The following is a 26882-nucleotide window of genomic DNA, read 5'->3' as shown; positions in this document are numbered from 1 at the left end:
AATAAGACATGACCATGGGGAATGGGTCAAGATTAGATGGAGGAGGAAAAAACTTATAAAATAACCATCAAAGGATTTAAGCAATCAGGTAGGTTGATTCCCAAGATGGATGCTGAAGTCATCAAGAAAGATGACAATAGTTGTAGAGAAAAGAACACAAGCCAGATGCTAGAGCCATAGTTGGGGATGGACAGGACCTAAGAGAAGAGGAGATGCTTGAAAGGAGCCTGGGGACAGAGAAACAGAGTTAGGGAGAGAATGATCTATGGAATAGCTATGTGCTAAAAATAGACAGGCTTTTGAGGGGAAAGAAAACTGGTCTGGATATGGCAACAATGGCAAGGCTACCTACACAGTTCCTCAACAGATGTACGCAGGTTGTGGGTGAATGGATAGAGCCACCAAAGAAGACTCCAGGTTTCAGCCAGAAAACAGAAAGGAAGGTATATAAAGAGAGTGTGATGTTGCAGAATTTACTGCTGACAAATGAGATCCCGAGGGCACAGCAGAGAATATTGGATATTGAAGCGTTAGAGGCTGTACAGAGCAGTGTGGGGCTAAGATTGATTTGATCAGGTATGAGCTGGAAGACTTGGAGGTTACAGGATACTAATTCAACCTTTATGTATATAGCTCTGTACTAACTTCTGTCATTATGTTTTGTTAGTTATTATTCACAGGGAAATTAATAGCTTCAGGACTAAGAGAAGAAATTATACATATATTTTCAAAATGAAGCACATAGGGGGCCAAATTTAAGGATGACTTCTGTCAATTATAACAGTCCCTGAAAATATAAAATTATATGAATAAAGCAGAAGGTCCTCTTGATGAAGAAATGTAAACAATGCGCCAGATATCTCAGTTGGAATAGAGTTTATAACCATAATCTGAAATTTTAATACTGTGGTTAAACTTTAACAAACTTTTTTACCATGTTTAATTTCAAATTTCAGAATGATTTATTCAAAAGGAAAGCTTAGCCTTATAAATATGGCTATTGATTTCAAGGAAAGAAAAATGTAGCAACCTAGCTTTTGAGATAATTAACTCCAAGAGATTGAGGTTTCCTGTTAGTTAGGAGTTATTGGGTGACCAAGTTCCTCATCCAAATGTGTGATTGCTATTTTTAAAAGAATTTTTCAAAATTAATATGAAAATATAACTTTATTATTTGTTGAAAGGAAATATGTTGACCTATATATGTCAGTGTTACGATGTTCTATTTCAAAGTCACAGTTCATGCTTAATTAGGTTTACTTGTGACAGACACTGAAAACCCTAACCCCACCCATGGCTGATGTGGAGAGACATCATACAGACTAATGAAATGCTGAAACTGATGTGAGAAAAAAAAAAAAAGTATGTTAATACACTGAATTGACACTTAAGCAGCACAAGCTATAAATGCAACTCTGAGTAGGAAACGGGAAAAAAAAAAAAAAAAAACAAGCTGAGAGAATAAAATAGAACATTATTATCCCATGAAATATCTTAGAATTTGAGTGGAGAAAATAAAAAGTTTAGAAAGCAAAAACATGTATATATAACATAATTTCTGATTTTTTAAAACCATAGTACTTATTATTATCTAGTTTATGGTGTCTTTTACAAAGATAACTCTCAATAAATATTTTTTAAACAATTGATTTTCAGGCTAGAAAAAAAAATGATGTAAGAGAAAGACACTAGCTGGTTGCATTACTCTCTATTTCCTGATTCATGTTTCTTCATTTTATTCTGAATATTCAGAAGGCAATCATCTTTACATTAGACAATATTAGAGTCACTGCATTCAGTAAATATTAAAATAGCTAAGTGTGTGTGTCTCTGCGTATGTACTCATGTTTGTATGTGATTGTGTGATTGTTTGTGATGGCAGTATCAGAACAGTGGGTCCTGACACGCTTCAAAGCCCTCGTGTGGTCTGGTGGGACATGCACTCCCATCCCTGGTGTGTAGTGGAGAATGTAGAGTACTGCTTTCTCCAGTTGTGATGCCCTGCCCTCCAGTGCCCTGCGCCTTCAGTCCCCAGCCTCCAGCAGAGAGCTAGTTAGGACCTGGAAGGCCTCACTGGAGCTGTGCTGGGCAGTGCCCTGGACATCACCTCTCACATAGGGAAAGGGGGCCCCAGAGACTGCAGCTTCAACATTGCCTTTGAAGGAGTTTCCGGGCTATCCACTGAGCTCCTGACAAGCCCTCACACCCCTAACTCCTTGCCAACACTCTCAATTGCCCCACTAGGATCTAACTTCAAGGCCATCAAGGTGAACCTCTTATCACCATTTACCATGGACATCTCAAGAAGCCAAAGGATTCTCAGGAGGTAAGTTTATTTCCTCTCTCATCTGATCATAGTAATTTAGACCTAGTCCATACGTTCAAGTAGAGAAACTGATAGCATTATCACCTTTCTGTTCTCCCCTCTTCATTTTACTCCTTTCCAACCCCACACTTTTTTCCCCAGATTCATAATAAAAAAAAAGTAAAAGCTTGGGTTGAGATGTGTGGATGAAGTAGGCGAAAAGGTGTAGGAGGATTTTCTGCATTGATGCTGTTTGAACTCAGATCAGCATCTCTGGAGAATTTTGTAGAAATGCACATTTGCAATCCCCACCCCAGACTGACTGAATTAGAAACTCTAGGGGAAGGGAAAAATGATCTGTGTTTTAAACAGCCTTTCAGGAGTTTCTAATGCAGCTAAAGTCTGGTACAGCTAGTGTGAGAATCACTGTTCCAGAAACACATACCTTCTAATATAACAATGCACAGATAAATTTTTAACTAAAAGCATTTAAGTCAAAGGGTGTTTGATTTTCTCATTATTTTCAGTGATTCTCTTAATCTCCTTTGAGAAAAGAAAAGTCGCTTTCAAGACTATTTTTTTCATTGTTTCAACTTCATGTTTTATTAGTTTATATTGATCATATGACCTTTACTTCATGTGAGTCAAAGTTAGCAACTTTTTTGCACTGTCATTGGTGAGTTTGTGGATGGGAGAATCTGGGGGCTGGAAACTGTTTTGTGTTCCCCACATTCTTACTGATTTCTGAAGCTTGGGTTTTCACTCATCATTCAAATTAGTCTGTGTTATTTCTGCCCTTTGAATAAGTTTTATTTTTACTCTCCTGTCACTTTTCTTATCTTTCACCCTCTTTTAATTGGTAGCCTAATTTAATCAATAGAGGGGACAACGTTTTTAATTAAGTAGATTCAAGATGAGTGAGCACAATGTATATTGTGCTCAATGTAAATTTTTAAAGAATGTGGGCAATCTCAACAATTAGAATGCATACAGTGGCTCATATTAATTTCACGAGTAAGTTTACTTCAAAGTTGTTACAACTAGTTACCTATTTGACATATTTCATCCATCCTAGGGAAACCTAACTTGAATTTCTATAACTTTCATCCTATCTAAAACATGCTTTACAAAGCATTCAAGATCAAACTCCATCATTTTAAAATTAAATATATTAATTAATAATATAACAGTAAATTGAGTGATGACAACAATGTCTCCAGTTATCTAGTTTTCCCTTTGATGATAAAATATAAAACAAAGCCTTCTAGACAACTAGAATAATGCTAATAATAAAAACCAATAAAAGCATCATACTTGATAAAATATATATATATATATGAATGCATATTTACCTATATTTATATAATGCTATCCATATTTTTAAAGCTGATCACTTTTCTAAGTAGACTCACAAATATACTAGTCCTATAAGGCTCAGAACTAGAAATTATAAATTAAAAAGCCAATATTATTAAAAGGATAATAGCTCGATTTATAGGTGAGCTAATATAAGATTGAACGCATCCACAGATTTGACTTGATGGGTTGGATGTTCTAAGGTCTTTATATATTGAGGAGGTCTCTCTCCATTCACTTTTGAAAATGTCAAATTTTAAAAGCTTAATATGTTTTTTAACTTTGCATTTAGAGTCTTTGAAATTGATGAAAATAGTGTCCACTGTACATCTATAATGCACATGCATTTGTGATATACGTGCCCGGATTTTTTGTGTACTTTTAAGGTTTTCCTGTACCACAGCTTTTATTTTTTAATTTTTTTAATTATTTTTTTAATTCAAACAGAAAGTCACAAAAATTATAATCATCCTCATCAGCTCACTCAGTCCCTACCACAGCTTTTAATGTTCTGCTTTTATGGATATTCTAAAAGTTCTGAGCTTGTTTACTGCCCTTCAATAATGCCTAACAGAACTTTCTTTAAGCAGATAAAAGTCTAGCAAGATAAAAGTCAAGCAAGTGTGAAGAGTACAAATTACACTTCTTGATGGTGTGAGAAATTAACTATAAAGCTATTTAAAATGGTCTAAAGTGATAGTCCCAGATAACTAATTCACTTCTGTCATTTACTAGTCGGTAATTTTGAACAAGTCTTTATTTAAATAAGACACTGTTTCCTAAAACTTTGCCTAAAGATCCTAAAGGAAAACTCTCAGCTGAGGTCTGTGAATTGCAGGAAGAGACAATGGGTCTATCCTTTCAAACAATAATAGTAAGGATGTGTGTGTACAGTAGAAATAATACTGTGGGCACTTACATTATCTCTTCCTTCTAGACCTTCAAATATTATCCAGCTATCCTAAACATCTTCATTACAAAACAAAATAGATGTTTTAGGATGGTATGCCCAAATTATGATTAAGAATTGTTCCAGGGCTTCCCTGATGGCACAGTGGTTGAGAGACCGCCTGCCAATGCAGGGGACATGGGTTCGTGCCCCGGTCCGGGAAGATCCCACAAGCCGCAGAGTGGCTGGGCCTGTGAGCCATGGCCGCTGAGCCTGCGAGTCCGGAGCCTGTGCTCCACAATGGGAGAGGCCCGTGTATCGCAAAAAAAAAAAAATGAATTGCTCCAATATTTATTTAAAACCAATGCCACAACATTTAAACATTTCATAGAAAAAGCATTAAGATTTTTCTACTTTAACTGGAAATAAAATACTATAAGCCATTAAAGTTTTTTAAGCTTAAAACAGAACATTGTTTTATTTTTGTCCACAGGATTTAAAATTCATATATTTTTGTTTAAAAATAGGAAGTTAATTATACCTGCAATGATAATCTTTCTCATATTTCATACTTGTGGCATTAATCTTGCAAGGAAAAGACTCCAGTGGTGTTTGAAGTTGCTTACAATGCTTGACCGTACATATTGGTGAAAACATGCACATGATATCCTAGAAAAGATTAAAAAGTATTTTTTACAAAAAGAAATCTGTATATCTCAAAGATAATAAAAGGATTCTTACATGGGGAGAGATGGAAATTATTTTCATAAGCAGGTAGTAGAAGTTCTCACTCAGTGCAACAATGTGGAAGATTCTATTTTCCAAAACGTCCCAACATTGTTTCCCATGTCACACACTCTTCCTACTACCTTATTTCAACATCTCCCTAATTGAGAATTGGGGCCATATTTACCCCCTTGAGTGTAAGCAAGCTGTGACTATGGGGAAAGGATGCTCTGTGACTTTAAAGGCTAGGTTTAAAATGGACATACAGAGTCTGGTTATCTGGGAATGCTTGGAACCCAGCCACCGTGCTGTGAGGACACACAAGCCACACAAAATAATTTTATTTAGGATATGGCTGATAGTTCCAGTTGAGGATGTGGTTGACAACCAGCATTGACCCCTGGACATGTGAGTGAGGAAATCTTTAAGGTATGAATATTAATTCATATTATGAATGAATCTTACCAAAATGAAAGATTGTCATTTGTGGGAACTACTAAATTATTTCCTATTCTTATTTATTTAACTATTAAATAAAATGTTAAAATGCAATAATATAAAATAATCAAATAATAAAGAAAATATTTTTAAATAACTAAAAATGAAAAGTTTACAAACATATTGTTCACAAAGGAGACTTCTGTCAGAATAACAAAAATTAAAATTGAAGAGTAGTTTTGAAATTGGGGTTTCTATTTAAAATGGGAACAGTGAAAATAAGCAAGTCAAATACATTTTCTGATGTTCCTGAGTTTGAAAATTACAATATGTTAATTAGAAGTTTAATTATTTGTACTTTTCAAACAGCTTAGTAATGGTAAAATATATTTTAAAACCACTCCCTTGTATGTTAGATTCAGACTTACCATTGGAATATCAATGCAGTCAGTAACATTCTGACATGGTTTTGGTGAACACTCATTGACATAGGTTTCACAGCTTTGATTGAGATATCCTTCTTTGCATTCCAAAATGTAAGCTGAGCTTTTATTTTGACTAATTTCTCCTTTCCAACAAGACTGAGAAACACAATGTTCCATTGACTCCACACAGAATGGACCTTAAAAGATGAAACACACACAGAAAGAAAATATGAACATAGGCATGTACAAAAACTTGGTATAGAAAAAGTCTCTAGAGTTCATGAAATCTTCTTAAACACGTTTATCATGGTATAATTTACAGGTCATAGAATTCACCCACTGCGAATCTATAACTCAATAATTTTTGCAAGTGTATATAGCTATTGGACCGTCAGCACTACCCTGCTTCAGCACATCTCCATTACCAAAAAAGGGCTTTTTTATGGTCACTCTTTGTCCCCAAGTCCAGCTTCAGGCAACCATTAATCTTTCTGTCTCTACAGATTTGCTTTTTCTGGGCATTTCATATAAATGGAATGGTACAATATATTGTCTTTTGTGATTGGCTTCTTTCCTTAGAATAAAATATTTGAGGATTTTTCATGCATGTATCACTACTTTTACTCTTTATTGCCAAAGAACAATTCAAAATATATATAATATTTTGTTTATTCATTCACAAGTTGGTAAACATTTCGGTTGTTTCTACTTTTTAACATTTTTATTGAGATGTAATTGACACATAACATTCTTAGTCTCAGGTGTATAGCATAATGATTCAATGTATGTATATATTGTGAGATCATCATCACAATAAGTTTAGTTAACATTCATAACCACACACAGTTACTGTTTGTCTTATTTTTTCTCGTGATGAGAACTTTTAAGACCTACTCTCTTAGCAACTAACTTTTATGAGCAATTAATTCACTCACAGGTATTTGGGTGGATATATACTTTAGTAGCTCTTGCACAGATTCCTGACAGAGAAATTGCTGAGGTGTAAATTTATTTGTAACATTTTTTTTTTTTTTTTTTTGTGGTACGCGGGCCTCTCACTGTTGTGGCCTCTCCCATTGTGGAGCACAGGCTCAGCGGCCATGGCTCACGGGCCCAGCCGCTCCGCGGCATGTAAGATCTTCCCAGACCGCGGCACGAACCCGTGTCCCCTGCATCGGCAGGCGGACTCTCAACCACTGCACCACCAGGGTAGCCCTATGTGTAACTTTATAAGAAACTGCCAAACTGTTTTGCAAGGTAGCTGTGTCATTTTTCATTCACACCATCAATCTGTGAGAGTTCCTGTTTCTCACATTCTTGCCAACATTTAATATTGTCCATTTTCTTTATTATAGCTCTTCTAGTGGTTGTAAAATAGTATCTCAATTCAATTTGCATTCTCATAAGAATAAAGATTTTGAGTAACTTGTCATGTTTATTAACCATTTGTATGTCTTACTTAATGAAATTTACCTTCATATATAGAAAATATTTTAAATTGTGTTATTTTCTTATTATTGAGTAGTGAGTGTTCTTTTCATATTCTGAACACAATTCTGTTATGATATATGTGACTTGCAAATATTTTTTCCTTGTGTTGCCTTGACTTTTCATTTTCTCAGTTAGTGACTTTTGGATAGGAAAAGTTTTTATTTAATTAAGTCTAAATTATCAAATCTGTCTTTCACTTTATTGAGTCCAACTTGTAAATTTTATATATCATGGTTTTGTTATAATATCTAAAAAGTCTGTCTAACCAATAGTATAAAGATTTTCTCTTATGATTTATTAGACATTATTATCAATTTAGCTCATAATTTAGATCTATAATCCCTTTGATTTTTTGCATGATGTGAGATAAGGATATGTTATTTCATATATATGAATAATATGTTGTTTTATATATGTATAATTTTTTACATGTTGATATATAATTGTCCAGGCAACATTTTTTTGAGAAGACTGTTCTTTTTCTATTTAGTTGCCTTTTTCACTATTGTGAAAAAACAAGTGATCATAAACATGAGTTCACTTCTGGACTCTCAATTCCTTCTCATAAGCCTATATACTTATCCATATGCAATAATACACTGCCTGCATCAATGTAGATTGATAGTAAGTTTTGAAATTTGGCAGTCATCAAACTTTTTCCTTTTTTAAAAAAATTTCAGTCCGTATAAAGTTTTGTATAAGCTAGTCAATTTCTTCAGAAAAGCCTCCTGGGATATTGACAGGGATTTCAATGAATCAATAGGTTAAACTGGGAAGAATTACCATCTCAAAACTATGGTGTTCCACTCAATGAATATGCAATACCTCTCCATTTGTTTAGATATTCTTTCATCTCTCTCCCAATGTTGTATAGTTTTCAGTTAAAGTCTTTCATTTAATTAATTAAATTTATACCTAAGCATTTTATCCTTTTGATACTATTATAAAGGGAAATGTTTTCTAATTTAATTTTTGAAATTTTGTTGCTAGCATATCAAAATACAATTAACTTTTGCATTTTATCTTGTATCCTGAAAGCTTTATAAACTCAGTCACAAGTCTGGTAGTTCTTTTTTTGCATTTCTTAGTATTTTCTACATAAGATATTATGACATCTGTTAATAAAGGTAGTTTTACTACTTCCTTTTCAATCTGTATGTTTTTTGATCTATTTTCTCCCTATCCAAGTCTGCAACAACCTGTAAAACATTGACTAGATAGTGAAAGTGGGTATCTCTGTGCTGTTCTCGTTCTTAGGGGAAAATCTGCCAACACCATTTCACTGGGGTGATATTAACTGGACAATCGTCATAGATGCTTTTTATCAGGTCAAGAGAGTTTTGTTCTTTTTCTAAGCTGTTTTAGAGTTTTTGTAATGATTGTGTGTTGGATTTTGTCAAATGGTTTTTGTCCTGGTTTTATGTGGTTTTGTCCTTCATTATAGTAACATAAATTTATTTTTAGATGTTAAACCAATCTTGTATTCTTAGAGAAAATTCTACTTTTTTAGAGTACAAAAACATGCTTTTTGTGTTTCTGGATTTGTTGTGCTCATATTTTGTTGGAGATTTTCAATGTATATTCATAAGTGGTTCTCTTACTTGTTTTTTGCCTGGTTTTGGTATAAAGGTAATATTGGCCTCATAAGATGTGTTCAAAAGTCTCCCCTTTACTTCTATTTTTTGAACATTTTACAAGGATTATGATTAACTATTTGGCAAGTCTGCATCAACTATCTCTTTCTTCTTGAGATAATTTTAGTAATTTGTGTCTTTCCAGAAATTTGTCCATTTCATTTAAATAGTCTAATTTCTTGGCATAATGGAGTCCATGGTATTTCCTTATAATCCTTTTAATTTTGAATGATCATTATTTATGTCTCCACTTTAAATTCTGGTTTTGTTGATTTGTGTCTTCCTTGTTTATTTCTTGGTCAGTCCGACTAAAGATATGTCAGTTTCTTTTTACTCAAAAACCAAGGTTTATTTCATCAGTTTTTCTTATCCATTTTAACAATTTTCCCCTAATCTTACCACTTCCTTTCTTTTGTGTGTTTTGGGTTCAGTTTCTCTTCTTTCTCTAGTTATTTAAGGTAGAAGCTTAGAATATTGATTTAAGACCTTTTCCTTTTCTAATGTAGGAATTTAGAATGATAAAATTACCTGTAAACCTTGTTTTAACTACGTTTCATAAATTTTGGTATGCTGTGTATGTTTGTATTCAATTGTAATGTTTTCTTTTACTCAGGTTATTTTAGAAATTTGTTTAATTTCCAAATATTTGAAGTTTTCTCAGAATTTTTCTGCTGTCAATGTTTCATTTAATTCTGTTACATTTGGAGAGTGTGTTATCATATAATTTTAATTCCTTCAGATTTATTGAGACTGGTTTTGTGGCCATGATCATCTGATTATATAATGTCTATCAACAGCAGAGCTGAGTACTCAAATACTTGGCACTGGATGCAGTGTGAGAGTGGGCACTTCCTGAAAGTCTGTGCCCTAAGAAAGGCACTTGCCTGCCTCTAGTTCCCACCCTGAGATCATGTGAAAAGAACAAATAAAGTACTGATGTTAAGGTCCAAGTCTGGTAGTTCCAATGCAGCTTCCACGAGACTGGAATCAACGTCTGTTTCATTGCTGAGCTGAGGTGTTTGTCGGATTCTGTTTAGCACATTTCCATTAGGCACCTCCTACTGGTTATAAAAAAGTACCCACGGTACTGGCCTGACATCCTTGCCATATCTGTTAAATCCTGGATTTCAAAAGCACAATTTACTCCTTTACTCCTTGTTGGGTAATGAATAGGTTTTTGGATAATTCATACTTGCTGGGGAGAGCTGAAAAGGGAAATATTTGACTTCCTACTAAAAATGGCACACCTGGCCTCCAGAAATTATCTACTGAAGTTAAAAAAAAAAAAAAAAACATATTTGTACTTCAAGTTCATAAACCTTGTCAACCAATCAGTATATGACCGAAGGCCAACAGTATACAACAGGTTCATTAAAAAACTTCATATAAAACTCATTCATTATTATGTGAACAAGAGCATCAAGAAACATTTAGCTACAGAGAATTAAGTTACTTAGCAAGAGAATACAAACCAAAAAAAAAAAAAAGAAACAAAAACAAAACACTTAGAAGAAGATATGCTATTAATTGATTTGAAGTTTGAATCGTGTGCCAAATTTTAAAATATAAAGGCATAAGAGCAGTTTACAATGTTGAGTGACCACACCACTGGCATTATGATATTAAAATAACTCAACTTCTGTTTTGAGTACATGAAGAAGAATGAACATTCATTTCTCAGTGGTGTGATATATTAACATATTATTCTATTAAATTTTTGTAAGAAATAACATTTAATTATATTTAAGACATCAGTGTTAATTGACTCCATGGTAAGAAACTAGCTGAATGACCCTACCGCATATTTATGTAATGCTTGGCATTTACATAGCACTTATATCCATACAATTTGATAAAATCCTTAAAGACAAACTTGGAATTTATAAAAGGCCATTATTATCCAGTTTTATAGTTGAATTGTTTTAAGTAAAAAACTAATTTTGCTAGAGGTTGAGCAACTTGCAACATGTCACACAGTTGGTTAATTAATGGCAGATTAATAATAAAAATATGTGAATTCCACCTAACCCTATTATAATTCACCACAACACATGCCCACTAGATCAGTTCTGTAAAAAAGGGTAGAAGACTCATATATTGCTTCATTATTAGCATTAGTCCAATATCCCCATTCTAGGATACATCATATGTAAAATGTAAAAAGACATAAAAATAAATAAAATCTTACTTTGGCTTCTTGTACAAACAAACAAACAAAATTTTCCCAACTTATAAATATATCTCTGTGGATATTTGTAGTGGCAGTTAACAAGGTAATCCACAGGATAAAGTAGTGAAAAGCGAAATGTGCATTTTTCAGCACTTATTTTGAAATAATTTGCATGAAGTTGCAAAGATAGTACCAAGAAGCCTTGCGTACAGATACATCTTATAGAACTATAATATAGTATCAAAACTAAAAAATCAACATTAGTACAGTGTGTGGATATGGTTCTATGTCATTTATCACATGTGTAGATTCAGGTAACCACCACCTCCTTCAAGGTACAGAACTATTTCATCACCACAAAGATTTCCCTTATGCTGCACCTTCATATTCTCACTAGTCCCTATTTGCCCTGCTATTTTTAGCTACTGGCAACCATTAACTTTTTCTCCATCTCTACAGTTTTGTCATTTCAATCATATTATGTAAGTAGAGCCATACAACATGTGACTTTTTGAAATTGGCTTTTATTTTTCCACTTATAATGCCCTTCATAGACTCTTAGTTTTATGGACTTAGCTTTCCCATTGGAAATTTAAAACAAATACTTATACAAAGTTGGTGTGAAGTAGCAGAGGATGAGGGCACACAACCAAAGTGGGCAGAAGTGACCCACGAGATGCTGAGGAAGTAGCCAACAGCCAGATTGCCAGCTGACATCTCGCTAAAGACAGCCACGAGTTTTGGAACTATGTGGTGGAGATAGTAAAGTTCATCTGTTATTCCAAAGTCATACATGTTCTAGCCAATGAAATCCTAATAGAAATTCTGGGTGTTCAGTCCAGGTCAAAGCCTTTCCATCTCTCATCCTTTTTGCTCTAGCCACTTGGAAGCCACATATTCCATTTGGTGACTCTAAAATATTCCAGACGCTTGGATTCCTAAGTCAATACTTGGGAAAGGTCTACCCTGCAGAGGCAACGGATTTCCAATGACTTGTCATGAGAAAATCATTGGGTTAAGGTGTATTTGTTGAGTTAATGTAATCTAGCCTAATATGACAACTACAAAATATTTTACCAAAACTGAGATTTTGCAATTATGGGAACTTAAAACTTGTGGCATTGGTTTAATGAGTGGTGGGCAGCAAGGAAATGTGAAAGGCTGAAAACGTGATGACCAATGTTACAAAGTATCACCTGACATAATTTGAGAGGACTTGAAATGCCTGCTTATTCAACAGCTATAGAAGAAGAAGTTGGAAAACACAAACTTAGTAGAATGATTCAGTTGCTATTAACTGCTTTTGATAAGATAATAAATGAAATAAATACACTAGAGACAATCTGCACACAAATAAAAGAATGAAAATATTGGGGAGCAATATTAAGAATAAAAATGAACTATGACTATTTGTGGGCATGGTTTGGTACAGCCTAGAGGAATCTATTGGTTCTATTTCTTCAATGTATTAAAGTGTTTGCATGAGTCCCTATGTGAAATTAACCCCCTTTATAGCAAAATATGGAGATTTAAAAAAAAAAAAACCTGTTCAATGTAAAAAGAATTACTGGAGGGTAAATGCAAAAGTGGGTGATGCATCTTTTCATTTTAGACTTAGCAAAATACATGTACAGCCATGTACATATAACACACATAACACAAATAATTTAAACTAAGACATTAAGCAGCAATCTTATTAAGTCAATCTAAGTAAATTTTACTTTAATGGAGATCATAATGGGGTTTCTATAAAGCTAACTATCTCCACTATCCTAATAAGGTACATATATCTATAAAAATCACAATAAATGGAAGAGCATTTTAGATTGCAATGTTTTATCATTATTTCAGTAAGTTCTTTTGGTCAGTCCTCTTATGAAATGTCAAAAGTTTCTAAAGCCTTTCTATATAAAATAATGCACAGCAGTTAGTTGAACATTTTAGTCATGCAAGTTCATTTTAGTCTACTTTCATGTAAGAACAAAGTTTTTATGCTCTAAGGATAGGCAAGAAAACTGAAGAAAGACAGCTAACTCGTTGACTCCTGTTTATTACAGCTTAAAGACTTCGTCAAGATGAAGAACTGCTTCAAAATAAGAAAGGATATTTGATGCAAATATTTAATATTCATACATGTTAAAAGTCATTGTGTAAAAGCTTGATATTTAGGTGTTTCAGATAAATGAAAATAGCTATTTAAGCTATTAATTTTATGCATGCTTTAACAAATACCATTTAAGTACTCTTACTCTCATATTATTAATTCAGTTTCAACCATGCATGGCATGAAATTTTAACAGTTAAACATATTAATTTTAAGTTCCTAAAGTGTGGCTCTCACTACATTGCTGTTCTACTCAGATTCCCAGGATTGAACCCACAACTTATTGCAAGGAGCTGAACACTTAATATTTTACTTTACAGCAAATATATGCATTATTTTTGACTAAAAAGCCAGACAGTACTTATTTTAGACTTTGAGGGTCATAACATCTCTTGAACCACTGAATTCTGCTGTTGTATCATGGAAGCAGCTATAGACTACATGCAAATGCCTGAGAATGACTGTGCTCTTTTGCTTTAATTTCTTTGATAAAAATGAACAGTTCTGGGCTCAGAGAGGGGATAGATGGCAGAAGAGTAAGACGCAGAGATCACCTTCCTCCCCACAGATACATCAGAAACACATCTACACGTGGAACAACTCCTGCAGAACACCTACTTAATGCTGGCAGAAGACCTCAGACCTCCCAAAGGGCAAGAAAGTCCCCATGTACCTAGATAGGGCAAAAGAAAAAAGAATAAACAGAGACAAAAGAATAGGGATGGGACCTGCACCAGTGGGAGGGAGCCGTGAAGTAGGAAAGGTTTCCACACCCTAGAAGCCCCTTCGGGGGCGGAGACTGCGGGTGGCAGAGGGGGAAAGCTTTGGGATCGCGGAGGAGAGCACAGCAACAGGGGTGCGGGGCAAAGCAGAGAGACTCCCGCACAGAGGATCAGTGCCGACTGGCACTCACCAGCCCGAGAGGCTTATCTGCTCACCCGCCAGGGTGGGTGGGGCTGGGAGCTCAGGCTCAGGCTTTGGTAAGAGTGCAGGGAGAGGACCCGAGTTGGAGGCGTGAACACAGCCTCAAGGGGTTAGTGTCATTGGCTGGCCGGGAAGGAGTCCGGGGAAAAGTCTGGAGCTGTTGAAGGGGCAAGAGACTTTTTCTTCCCCTTTTGTTTCCTGGTGCGCTGAGGAGAGGGGATTAAGAACGCTGCTTAAAGGAGCTCCAGAGATGGGTGCAAGCCGTGGCTAAAAGCGCGGACCCCAGAGACGGGCATGAGATGCTAGGGCTGCTGCTACCGCCACCAAGAAGCCTGTGTGTGAGCACAGGTCACTATCCACACCCCAGTTCTGGGGAGCCTGTGCAGTCCGCCATTGCCGGGGTCCCGGGATACAGGGACAACTTCCCTGGGAGAACGGACGTTGCGCCACAGGCTGGTGCAACGTCACAATGGCCTCTGCCGCCGCAGGCTCGCCCAGCGTCCGTACCCCTCCCTCCCCCCTGCCTGAGTGATCCAGAGTCCCCAAATCAGTGGCTCCTTTAACCCCATCCTGCCTGAGCAAAGAACAGACGCCCTCCGGCGACCTACCTGCAGAGGCAGGGCCAAATCCAAAGCTGAAACCTAGGAGCTGTTCGAACAAAGAAGAGAAAGGGAAATCGCTCCCAGCAGCCTCAGGAGCAGCGGCTTAAATGTCCGCAATCAACTTGATGTACCCTGCATCTGTGGAATACCTGAACAGACAATGAAACATCCCAAATTGAGGAGGTGGACTTTGACAGCAAGGTTTATTATTTTTTCCCCTTTTCCTCTTTTTGTGAGTGGTTATGTGTATGCTTCTGTGTGAGATTTTGTCTGTATAGCTTTGTTTTCATCATTTGTCTTAGGGTTCTATCTGTCCTTTATCTTCATTTTACTTAAAAATTTTTTTTCTTAATAATTTTTATTTTAATAATTTTATTTTATTTTACCTTCATTTTATTTTATCTTCTTTCTTTCTTTCTTTCTTTCTTTCTTTCTTTCTTTCTTTCTTTCTTTCTTTCTTTCTTTCTACTTTTTCTCCCTTTTATTCTGAGCCGTGTGGATGAAAGGCTCTTGGTGCTGCAGCCAGCAGTCAGTGCTGTGCCTCTGAAGTGGGAGAGCCAACTTCAGGACACTGGTTCACAACAGACCTCCCAGCTCAACATAATATTAAATGGCGAAAATCTCCCAGAGATCTCCATCTCAACACTGACACCCAGCTTCACTCAACGACCAGCAAGGTACAGTACAGGACACCCTATGCCAAACAACTAGCAAGACAGGAAGACAACCCCACCCATTAGCAGAGAGGCTGCCTAAAATCATAATAAGTCCACAGACACCCCAAAACACACCACAAGACCAGAAAGATAAGATCCAGGCTCATCCACCAGAACACAGGCACTAGACTCCTCCACCAGGAAGCCTACACAACCCACTGAACCAACTTTAGCCCCTGGGGACAGACACCAAAAACAACAGGAACTACGAACTTGCAGTGTGCAAAAAGGAGACCCCAAACACAGTAAGATAAGCAAAATGAGAACATAGAAAAATACACAGCAGATGAAGGAGCAAGATAAAAACCCACCAAACCTAACAAATGAAGAGGAAATATGTAGTCTACCTGAAAAATAATTCATAATAATGATAGTAAAGATGATCCAAAATCTTGGAAATAGAATAGAGGAAATGAAAGAAACATTTAACAAGGACCTAGAAGAACTAAAGATGAAACAAGCAATGATGAACAACACAATAAATGAAATGAAAAATACTCTAGATGGGATCAATAGCAGAATAACTGAGGCAGAAGAACGGATAAGTGACCTGGAAGATAAAATAGTGGAAATAACTACTGCAGAGCAGAATAAAGAAAAAAGAATGAAAAGAACTGAGGACAGTCTCAGAGACCTTTGGGACAACAATAAACACACCAACATTCAAATTATAGGGGTTCCAGAAGAAGAAGAGTAAAAGAAAGGGACTGAGAAAATATTTGAAGAGGTTATAGTTGAAAACTTCCCTAATATGGGAAAGGAGATAGTTAATCAAGTCCAGGAAGCACAGAGAGTCCCATACAGGATAAATCCAAGGAGAAACATGCCAAGACACACATTAATCAAACTGGCAAAAATTAAATACAAAGAAAACATATTAAAAGCAGCGAGGGAAAAACAATAAATAACACAAGGGAATCCCCATAAGGTTAAGAGCTGAACTTTCAGCAGAAACTCTGCAAGCCAGAAGGGACAGGCAGGACATATTTAAAGTGATGAAAGAGAAAAACCTACAACCAAGATTACTCTACCCAGCAAGTTTCTCATTCAGATTTGACGGAGAAATTAGAAACTTTACAGACAAGCAAAAACTGAGAGAGTTCAGCACCACCAAACCGTCTTTACAACAAGTGCTAAAGGATCTTCTCTAGGTGAGAAACACAAGAGAAGGAAAAGACCTCTAAAAACAAACCCCCAAAAATTAAGAAAATGGTAATAGGAACATACATATCGATAATTACCTTAAATATAAATGGATTAAATGTTCCCACCAAGGGCACAGACTGGCTGAATGGATACAAAAGCAAGACCCGTATATATGCTGTCTACAAGAGACCCACTTCAGACCTAGAGACACATATAGACTGTAAGTGACGGGATGGAAAAACATATTCCATGCAAATGGAAAGCAAAAGAAAGCTGGAGTAGCTATTCTCATATCATACAAAATAGACTTTAAAATAAAGACTATTAGAAGAGACAAAGAAGGACACTACATAATGATCAAGGGATTAATCCAAGAAGAAGATATAATTGTAAATATTTGTGCACCCAACACAGGAGTACATAAGGCAAATATTAACAGCCATAAAAGGGGAAATTGAGAGTAGCACATTCATAGTAGGGGACTTTAACACCCCACTTTCACCAATGGACAGATCATCCTAAATGAAAATAAATAAGGAAACACAAGCTTTAAATAATACATTAAACAAGATGGACTTAATTGATATTTATAGGACATTCCATCCAAAAACAACAGAATACACATTTTTCTCAAGTGCTCATGGAACATTCTCCGGGATAGATCATATCTTGGGTCACAAATCAAGCCTTTGTAAATTTAAGAAAATTGCAATTGTATCAGGTATCTTTTCTGACCACAACACTATAAGACTAGATATCAATTACAGGAAAATATCTGTAAAAAATACAAACACATGGAGACTAAACAATACACTACTTAATAATGAAGTGATCACTGAAAAATCAAAGGGGAAATCAAAAAATACCTAGAAACAAATGACAATGGAGACACAACAACCCAAAACCTATGGGATGCAGCAAAAGCAGTTCTAAGAGGGAAGTTTATAGCAATACAATTCTACCTTAAGAAACAGGAAATATCTTGAATAAACAACCTAAACTTGCACCTAAAGCAATTAGAGAAAGAAGAAAAAAAAAAAAAAGTTAGCAGAAGGAAAGAAATCATAAAGATCAGATCAGAAATAAATGAAAAGAAATGAAGGAAGTGATAGCAAATATCAATAAATCTAAAAGCTGGTTCTTTGAGAAGATAAAAAAAATTGATAAACCACTATCCAGTCTTATCAAGAAAAAAAGGGAGAAGGCTCAAATCAATAAAATTAGAAATGAAAAAGGAGAAGTAACAACTGACACTGCAGAATTACAAAGGATCATGAGAGATTACTACAAGCAATTCTATGTCAATAAAATGGACAACCTGGAAGAGATGGACAAATTCTTAGAAATGTACAACCTGCCAAGACTGAACCAGGAATAAATAGAAAATATGAACCGACCAATCACAAGCACTGAAGTTAAAACTGTGATTAAAAATCTTCCAACAAACAATAGCCCAGGACAAGATGGCTTCACAGGTGAATCCTACCAATTAGGGAAGAGTTAACACCTATCCTTCTCAAATTCTTCCAAAATATAGCAGAGGAAAGAACACTCCCAAACACATTCTACAAGACCACCATCACTCTGATACCAAAACCAGACAAAGATGTCACAAAGAAAGAAAACTACAGGCCAAAATCACTGATGAACATAGATGCAAAAATCCTCAATAGAATACTAGCAAACAGAATCCAACAGCATATTAAAAGGATCATACAACATGATCAAGTGGGGTTTATTCCAGGAATACAAGGATTCTTCAATATATGCAAATCAATCAACGTGAAACACCATATTAACAAATTGAAGGAGAAAAACCATATGGTCATCTCAATAGATGCAGAGAAAGCTTTTGACAAAATTCAACACCCATGTATGATTAACACACTGCAGAAAGTAGGCATACAGGGAACTTTCCTCAACATAATAAAGGCCATATATGACAAACCCACAGCCAACATCGCCCTCAATGGTGAAAAACTGAAAGTATTTCCACTAAGATCAAGAACAAGACAAGGTTGCCCACTCTCACCACTCTTATTCAACATACTTTTGGCAGTTATAACCACAGAAATCAGAGAAGAAAAGGAAATAAAAGGAATCCAAATTGGAAAACAAGAAGTAAAGCTGTCACTGTTTGCAGATGACATGATACTATACATAGAGAATCCTAAAGATGCTACCAGAAAACTACTAGAGCTAATCAATGAATTTGGTAAAGTAGCAGGATACAAAATTAATGCACAGAAATCTCTGGCATTCCTATACACTAATGATGAAAAATCTGAAAGTGAAATCAAGACAACACTCCCATTTACCATTGCAATAAAAAGAATAAAATATCTAGGAATAAACCTACCTAAGGAGACAAAAGACCTGTATGCAGAATCTTATGACACTGATGAAAGAAATTAAAGATGATACAAATAGGTGGACAGATATACCATGTTCTTGGATTGGAAGAATCAACATTGTGAAAATGACTCTACTACCCAAAGCAATCTACAGATTCAATGCAATCCCTTTCAAACTACCACTGGCATTTTTCACAGAACTAGAACAAAAAAGTTCACAATTTGTATGGAAACACAAAAGACCCCAAATAGCCAAAGCAATCTTGAGAACGAAAAACGGAGCTGGAGGAATCAGGCTTCCTGACTTCAGACTATACTACAAAGTTACAGTAATCAAGACAATATGGTACTGGCACAAAAACAGAAATATTGATCAATGGAACAGGATAGAAAGCCCAGAGATAAACCCACGCACATGTGGTCACCTTATCTTTGATAAAGGGGGCAGCAATGTAAAGTGGAGTATGACAGCTTCTTCAATAAGCAGTTCTGGGAAAACTGGACAGGTACATGTAAAAGTATGAGATTAGATCACTCCCTAACACCATAAACAAAAATAAGCTCAAAATGGATTAAAGACCTAAATGTAAGGCCAGAAGCTATAAAACTCTTAGAGGAAAACATAGGCAGAACACTCTATGACATAAATCACAGCAAGATCTTTTTTGACCCACCTCCCAGAGAAATGGAAATAAAAACAAAAATAAACAAATGGGACCTAATGAAGCTTCAAAGCTTTTGCACAGCAAAGGAAACCATAAACAAGACCAAAAGACAACCCTCAAAATGGGATAAATTATTTGCAAAGAAGCAACTGACAAAGGATTAATCTCCAAAATTTACAAGCAGCTCATACAGCTCAATAATTAAAAAAAAACAAACAACCCATTCCAAAAATGGACAGAAGACCTAAATAGACATTTCTCCAAAGAAGATGTATAGATTGCCAACAAACACATGAAAGAATGCTCAACATCACTGATCATTAGAGAAATGCAAATGAAAACTACAATTAGATATCATCTCACACCAGTAAGAATGGCCATCATCAAAAAATCTAGAAATAATAAATTCTGGAGAGGGTGTGGAGAAAAGGGAACACTCTTGCTCTGCTGGTGAGAATGTGAATTGGTACAGCCACTATGGAGAACAGTATGGAGGTTCCTTAAAAAACTACCAATAGAGCTACCATATGACCCAGCAAACTCACCACTGGGCATATACCCTGAGAAAACCATAATTCCAAAAGAGTCATGTACCAAAATGTTCATTGCAGCTCTATTTACAATAGCCAGGAGATGGTAGCTACCTAAGTGTCCAACATCTGATGAATGAATAAAGAAGATGTGGCGCATGTTTACAATGGGATATTACTCAGCCATAAAAAGAAACGAAATTGAGCTATTTGTAATGAGGTGGATGGACCTAGAGTCTGTCATACAAAGTGAAGTAAGTCAGAAAGAGAAAGACAAATACCGTATGCTAACACACACACACACACACACACACACACACACATATATATATATATGGAATTTAAGGGAAAAAATATCATGAAGAACATAGGGGTAAGACAGGAATAAAAACACTGACCTACTACAGAATGGACTTGAGGATATGGGGAGGGGGAAGTGTAAGCTCTGACAAAGTGAGAGAGTGGCATGGACATATATACACTACCAAATGTAAAATAGATAGCTAGTGGGAAGCAGCCCCATAGCACAGCTCGGTGCTTTGTGACCACCTAGAGTGTTGGGATATGGAGGGTGGGAGGGAGAGAGACGCAAGAGGGAAGAGATATGAGAACATATGTATATGTATAACTGATTCACTTTGTTATAAAGCAGAAAGTAACACACCATTGTAAAGCAATTATACTCCAGTAAAGATAAAAGAAAAAAATAAGAACATCTATTAGTTCAAAGACACTATTTAAAGGTTGAAAACTGAATAAGAGAATGGGACAAAACACTTTTAACACTGATAACTAGCAAATGCAGAGTATATTAGAAATGCCTGCAAATGAATAAAAATATGTAAATTATACATATGTGTATATATTATGATTATATATTACAAAAACTCTCTAGATACACATACATATATGTATATACATAAACCAATCAAAAAAGAACTTAAATAGGTTCTTCACACAAAAAATAAACTTACCAATAAAGATTCGAAGCACCCACTCTTATTAGTTAATATAGATATAAAAATTGAACCAAAATAAAGCACTGCTATGTATTTGCAAAAGTGACTATAATAAAAATGGGTGACCTGCAGAGTGATGTTTGCTTGTATAGAAAAGGGAAATTCATACATGCTAATAGGAGTGTAAGTTAGCACAATCACTTTGGAAGTGATCTGTTATTAATTACCAACATTTAACAAATATATAAAACATGACTGCAATGTATATAGAGTGTATACACACTATATATAGTGCATACATATATGTAGTAGGTATACATATATACCCATATATATATATATATATATATATATATATATATATAGGGAGATATATATATATATATATATATATATATATATATTCTTATAAAGAAGCCACAAGAAACTAGTACAGGAATGCTTATACTGGAATCATTCATAAGCGTCTCAAGCCAGAAATTGTCTAAATAAGGACCATATACAATTAAAAAGCATACAATCATACATTTAGCTAAATGTAAACGCTCACAAACCACATGAAAATAAAAGGTTAGACAGTATAGAGAACATAGTGAAAAATCCCATCCGTATAAAGACAAAATGAAGGAACAGAAAACTAAATTATAAACGTTCAGGAGAGTCTCTATCTTTGGCAGTCTAGGCTGGGGGATTATTAGTGGGAAGGGGTGTGAAGAGAGCTCCTGGATTGTTGGGAATATTTTAGTTCTCAGACCATGTCCTAGTTATGTGGGATTTTACTTTGTGAGAACTTTGTTTTCATAACATTACATGCAATTTAAAAAATATGTGATTAAAAGTACATGCGCAAAATTGAAAGGAAAATAACTGATTAAAAAATAACTTCTATTATATGTTACAGTAAGATGTTCTTTCTTGTTTCTAGGTGTTTGCTTGTGTTATTGGTAATCAAATGTTAGCCAACCTCAAAATCACTGGAGGGTTTGTGAGTACAAATTGCTGGACCTCGTTTCCAAAGCTCGTGATTCAGTGGGTCTGCGTTTGATACCCAAAGTTGAGAATTTTCATTTCCAATTATCTCCCAGGTGCTGCTATTGATGCTGGACCCCACATTGTCAAGCATCGACTTTTGTTTTCTCTTTGAACTAGATTTCCCTCCACGCTTATAGTCACCCAACCGATTCACCCTTGCATTCATCCAGGCCCAGCCCAGTCACGAAATAGGTTTCCCTGTCCCCAACTATGACCCCAACCTTCTGTGCTTCCATAGTACTTTCCTTAGAAACTGGCCTATCCATTTTATCTCTCTGTCTAGGCTTTTAATTTCTCCACTATTTCTTGGGGTTTATTTTAATCTCTAGAATGATTTTTCTTTTGTCTGTTGGATAAATAAATCCCATCAATTTCTCAATTTCCTGCATGGTTTCAAATTTTTCTCTTGGGTTCCTGTGCTTCTTTTCTTCAATTATCCCTATTTCAGTCAAATTTAAGCCCAGATTTCTTAGGGCACCCTTCCTCCTGTATACCTAATATGTAATGAACTGATGAAAACTTGTGCCCTGGCAGCCTCCCACCCTACTAACTCAAACCAAGATTGCAAAAGTTTTTCCTATATTTAAAATCTTACTTGCCTCCTTACTGACTGGGGACACCATTCCTCTCAATAAATTGCCAGGAAATTAACAATCCAATGCTTTCCTTTCATTGTGACCCACAATGATTTTATTTCTATTTTCATTCTCCTTTTTTCTCATCTAACCTTGCTCTTAAGATTTATCTAATGATCTATGAATTATCTCAGTTTTTCTTTATTCTAGCTTTACTTTCCACAAAAACACTTTCACAGAAAATAAATACTTCTCCTGTGATCTTCATCCTATGCTCTCAGAACCAAAACTTCCCTTGACATGTCCTTTCCCATCTTTTTGGGCCACCAAAACTTGTTTTTAATATACAATATTAAATAAACACATTCATCCTGTTATACTTGAAAACTATGTTTCTATGTTTTAATCAAAAGTCTCTGTTTTATATTTCATCGTATCCATCTCTTTTTATGAATCAGTACACAATTACATTTTTTAGAGGAGATGTCTTAGGGAATATATCTCAATTCTATAAATGCTTTGGAATTTTGTTTCTATCACAGAAATATTCAAATACTTTGGTATTCAGATGATGTGTTATGTATTAATTTAGGTGTGTATAGATAATGGATCCATCACAACTGTCTGAACATTGCAGAAATATTATGTCTTCAACTGCTTTCTACCTTTCCAGCTTTAAAGGCATATAAATTCCTCTACATTATGGGAGGGAGACATAAGAGGGAGGAGGTATGAGGATATAAGTATATGTATAGCTGTTTCACTTTGTTATAAAGCAGGAACTAACACAACATTTTAAAGCAATTATAGTTCAATAAATATGTTTTAAAAATCCTCTACATTTTCTGCTAAAATGTAATTCATGCCAGGAAGGTAAACCATAAATAAACTTATAGGTTGTTTTTCTTCTTTGGTGTCTCTATATCTAAGAGTGTTGTTCTAAACATTATAAACAAAGAAAATCCAATGGCTACTATCATTTAATGTCCATTTCAGTTAGAAAGCTCTGCTTTGACCAATCATTTTGGTCAGTTGCAAAGCCTTTAATTGTATAAATATACGTTTGATTACAAAGGTACTGTTTAATACTGTGGTCACTTATTCTTTCAAAAGGGTGGGGAAACATTCTTTTTATATATGAATAATGACTGAAAACTTTACATTTAAAAAACCTTGAATTGCAAACTAATTCTGCCATATATATGTTCTCTGTAACCAGTGAGGACAATTGCATAGCTAATTTTAAATATACTTAGTAAATGTACCTAAATAAAACAAGTAAAATTTTGAAATGTGATTTCTGGTTCAAAACTTTGTCCTCCATAGATATATTTTTTTGTCTTTTGAGAGCATATTTAAACAGTAGCTGTAATTTACTCATATTAAGGAATACCAAAAACCAATAGAACCATGAGAGCAAAGAGACCGAGTAGGTAATTGAAGTCTTTTTGTTTTTCTATAATTGTTGAGGGGGATATTTCTGCCTTTTAACAGATGATAAGCTTCACTAGTAGTCTGTGTGTTTTATTAGAGGCAGAAACAACAACTAAAGTGTCTAAACCAAATTTGGTATGCTTTGATTTCTTCTCATGTGACTTTCCCTTTTCCATAAAAAGTTTGAAAAATAAATAGAGGCCAAAAGACTCTTTTATAAAATGTTGGCCTTTAAAGTTTCATAAAATGCTGGCTTTGAAGGGCAAATGTTTATAGTTCTTGGTTAGGGACTGTACTTATACTACTTTTTCAGTCTTCACCAAAGCCTGGTTATGGATATGACTGGTCCCAACAAGTTTTGGAACACTTGAGCATTTATGACAATACAATTTTCTTTCTGGAATACTAATGCCAGAGACGTAATATTTTTTATGACTATATTTACCCACCAAACTCAAGTGCATAAAACAAACTAGTGATTATAATACAAAGACTTCTAAATAAATCAGAATAACCAGAAGTTCTATTTTATTTTTAACATTATTATTACTATTTTAACTTTTTCCTCCTTGTGTTAAAACAAATTGCTATTTCTTTGGCTGGTTATTAGATAAAATACAGAAATAACCTTGTATTTAGTGGCTATTACATATGGAAGTAAATTAATAGTTAAATAAATTATATTCTTCTAAATGTTAAAACAACGTGGAAAACATGATTGCCCTACTCTGGATCACAGGCAATGTGATATAATGTCTGTAGTTTGAGCAGACCAATTCTCCCATTCCATACTCACTGAAGCACGTTTTCCTGAGGGGACTGTCCTGCTGTCATCTCCACTTTTTATCTTTTTTTAAAAATGATAGCCATCTTAACAGGTGTGAGGTGATATCTCATTGAGGTTTTCATTTGCATTCCCCTGATGATTAGCGATGTCGAGCACTTTTTCATTTATGTATTGGTCATTTGTTTGTCTTCTTTGGAGAAACGTCTATTCAGGTCCTTTGCTCATTTTTTAAAATTGGGTTATTTTGTTGTTGCTGTTGTTGCTAAGAGTTGTAGAAATCTGTTATATATTTTTTACTACTAACCCCTTATCAGATACAGGGTTTGCAAATTTTCTCTGATACCATATCTTGCCTTTTCATTTCATTGATGGCTTCTTTTGCTGTGCAGAAGATTTTTAGTCAATGTAGTCCACTTCTTTTTGTTTTTTTCTTTTGCTGTCTCCATTTTTTAAATTGTCCTGTTTCTCTCTATCAAAGCTGATTTTATGAAAGTTAATTGTGGGGAACAAAGAAAATACAAATGAATAAATTGGATTGTGTTTTTCTTTTGCTGTGTATACTTCTATAATATTCTCTTTTAAAAACATATGCAAAAAATTAGAGTATGTATTATAATGTAAGAATTTTGTTATAGGGGTTTAAACAGAAGTTAATGAGTTGCAAGTCTTTTCTTAATAATTTATGTGATTTAATATACAACCTAAGTACTAATCTTTTATTGTTTACATGTATTGAAAGTTCTATTTTGTGACTCTGTTTAAACTTTTTTGTGTTTTAATTATTAGAAGTTCTTAATATTAAGGTATCAAATATATTAATATTTTCTTTTAGCTTTAATATTTTGAATGTGAATGTTATTTGTGTACATGCACTTGTGTTTTTGTTTATGTGTGTTAAAAAATAGTATTCACCATAGGGTGGTCTCACTCTTCTGCTCTATTTTTTAAGTTTGACCTCCTTTTTCTCCTTTAATTGGTGTGGGGATAACCTGTGTCCTGTTTCTACCTTCATAATGGGTCTTGACATCTGTGAGGTCATGTCAGTCCATTTCTTGCTGGGGAGCATAACAACCATCACCTGGCCAACCAATCAAAGTTTGCAATCATTTTATCAAATTTCTTGGTAAATTCCTTTTAAGATATTGATTCAGATTACACTGAAATTATAGATCAAACTGAAAGTTAATTGACATAATTAAGATAGTCTTCTTGTGCATGAAAATGTTATATCTTAATATATTTATATATGTTTAAATGTTTTAAGATCTAGATATGCTTGCCTATCTCATATTAGATTTGTCCTATAGTTAACCTATATATTTGTATTCATACTAGAAAACATTTCTTTTTAAATTGTGTGTTCTAACAGCCCATTAAAAGTGTATAGAGTAACATTGATTGTTATATAATAAGATTATATCCACTTCCCTTGCTTGATCCATCTTACAGAGTAAACTACTTTATCCAATATATGTTTTTAGATTCGTTTGCAGTTCCCATGTAAAAATCTGCCTTCTTGATTCTTATATATTTCTTCTGGCATCTTGTCCTTTCTTCCTGAGTGTATATTTTAGAAGTCCTAATTTAAATCTTTCATTTTTTTTCATTTTTCTGATAATC

General features: G+C 34.7%; 1 protein-coding gene across 1 annotated transcript in view; it reads right to left on the bottom strand.

Annotated features, from left to right (window-relative positions):
- The window catches only part of EYS (eyes shut homolog), a 1660061-nt gene that overhangs the window by 1554795 nt on the left and 78384 nt on the right, over positions 1-26882 (bottom strand). The window contains 2 exon segments of the mRNA XM_065888819.1: positions 5092-5219; positions 6143-6336. Of these exon segments, the coding sequence (XP_065744891.1) occupies positions 5092-5219; positions 6143-6336 (322 nt within the window).

This window comes from Phocoena phocoena, chromosome 12 (assembly GCF_963924675.1).
Source record: "Phocoena phocoena chromosome 12, mPhoPho1.1, whole genome shotgun sequence".
NCBI classification, from domain to species: domain Eukaryota; kingdom Metazoa; phylum Chordata; class Mammalia; order Artiodactyla; family Phocoenidae; genus Phocoena; species Phocoena phocoena.
This window is presented reverse-complemented; position numbering and strand designations above follow the sequence as displayed.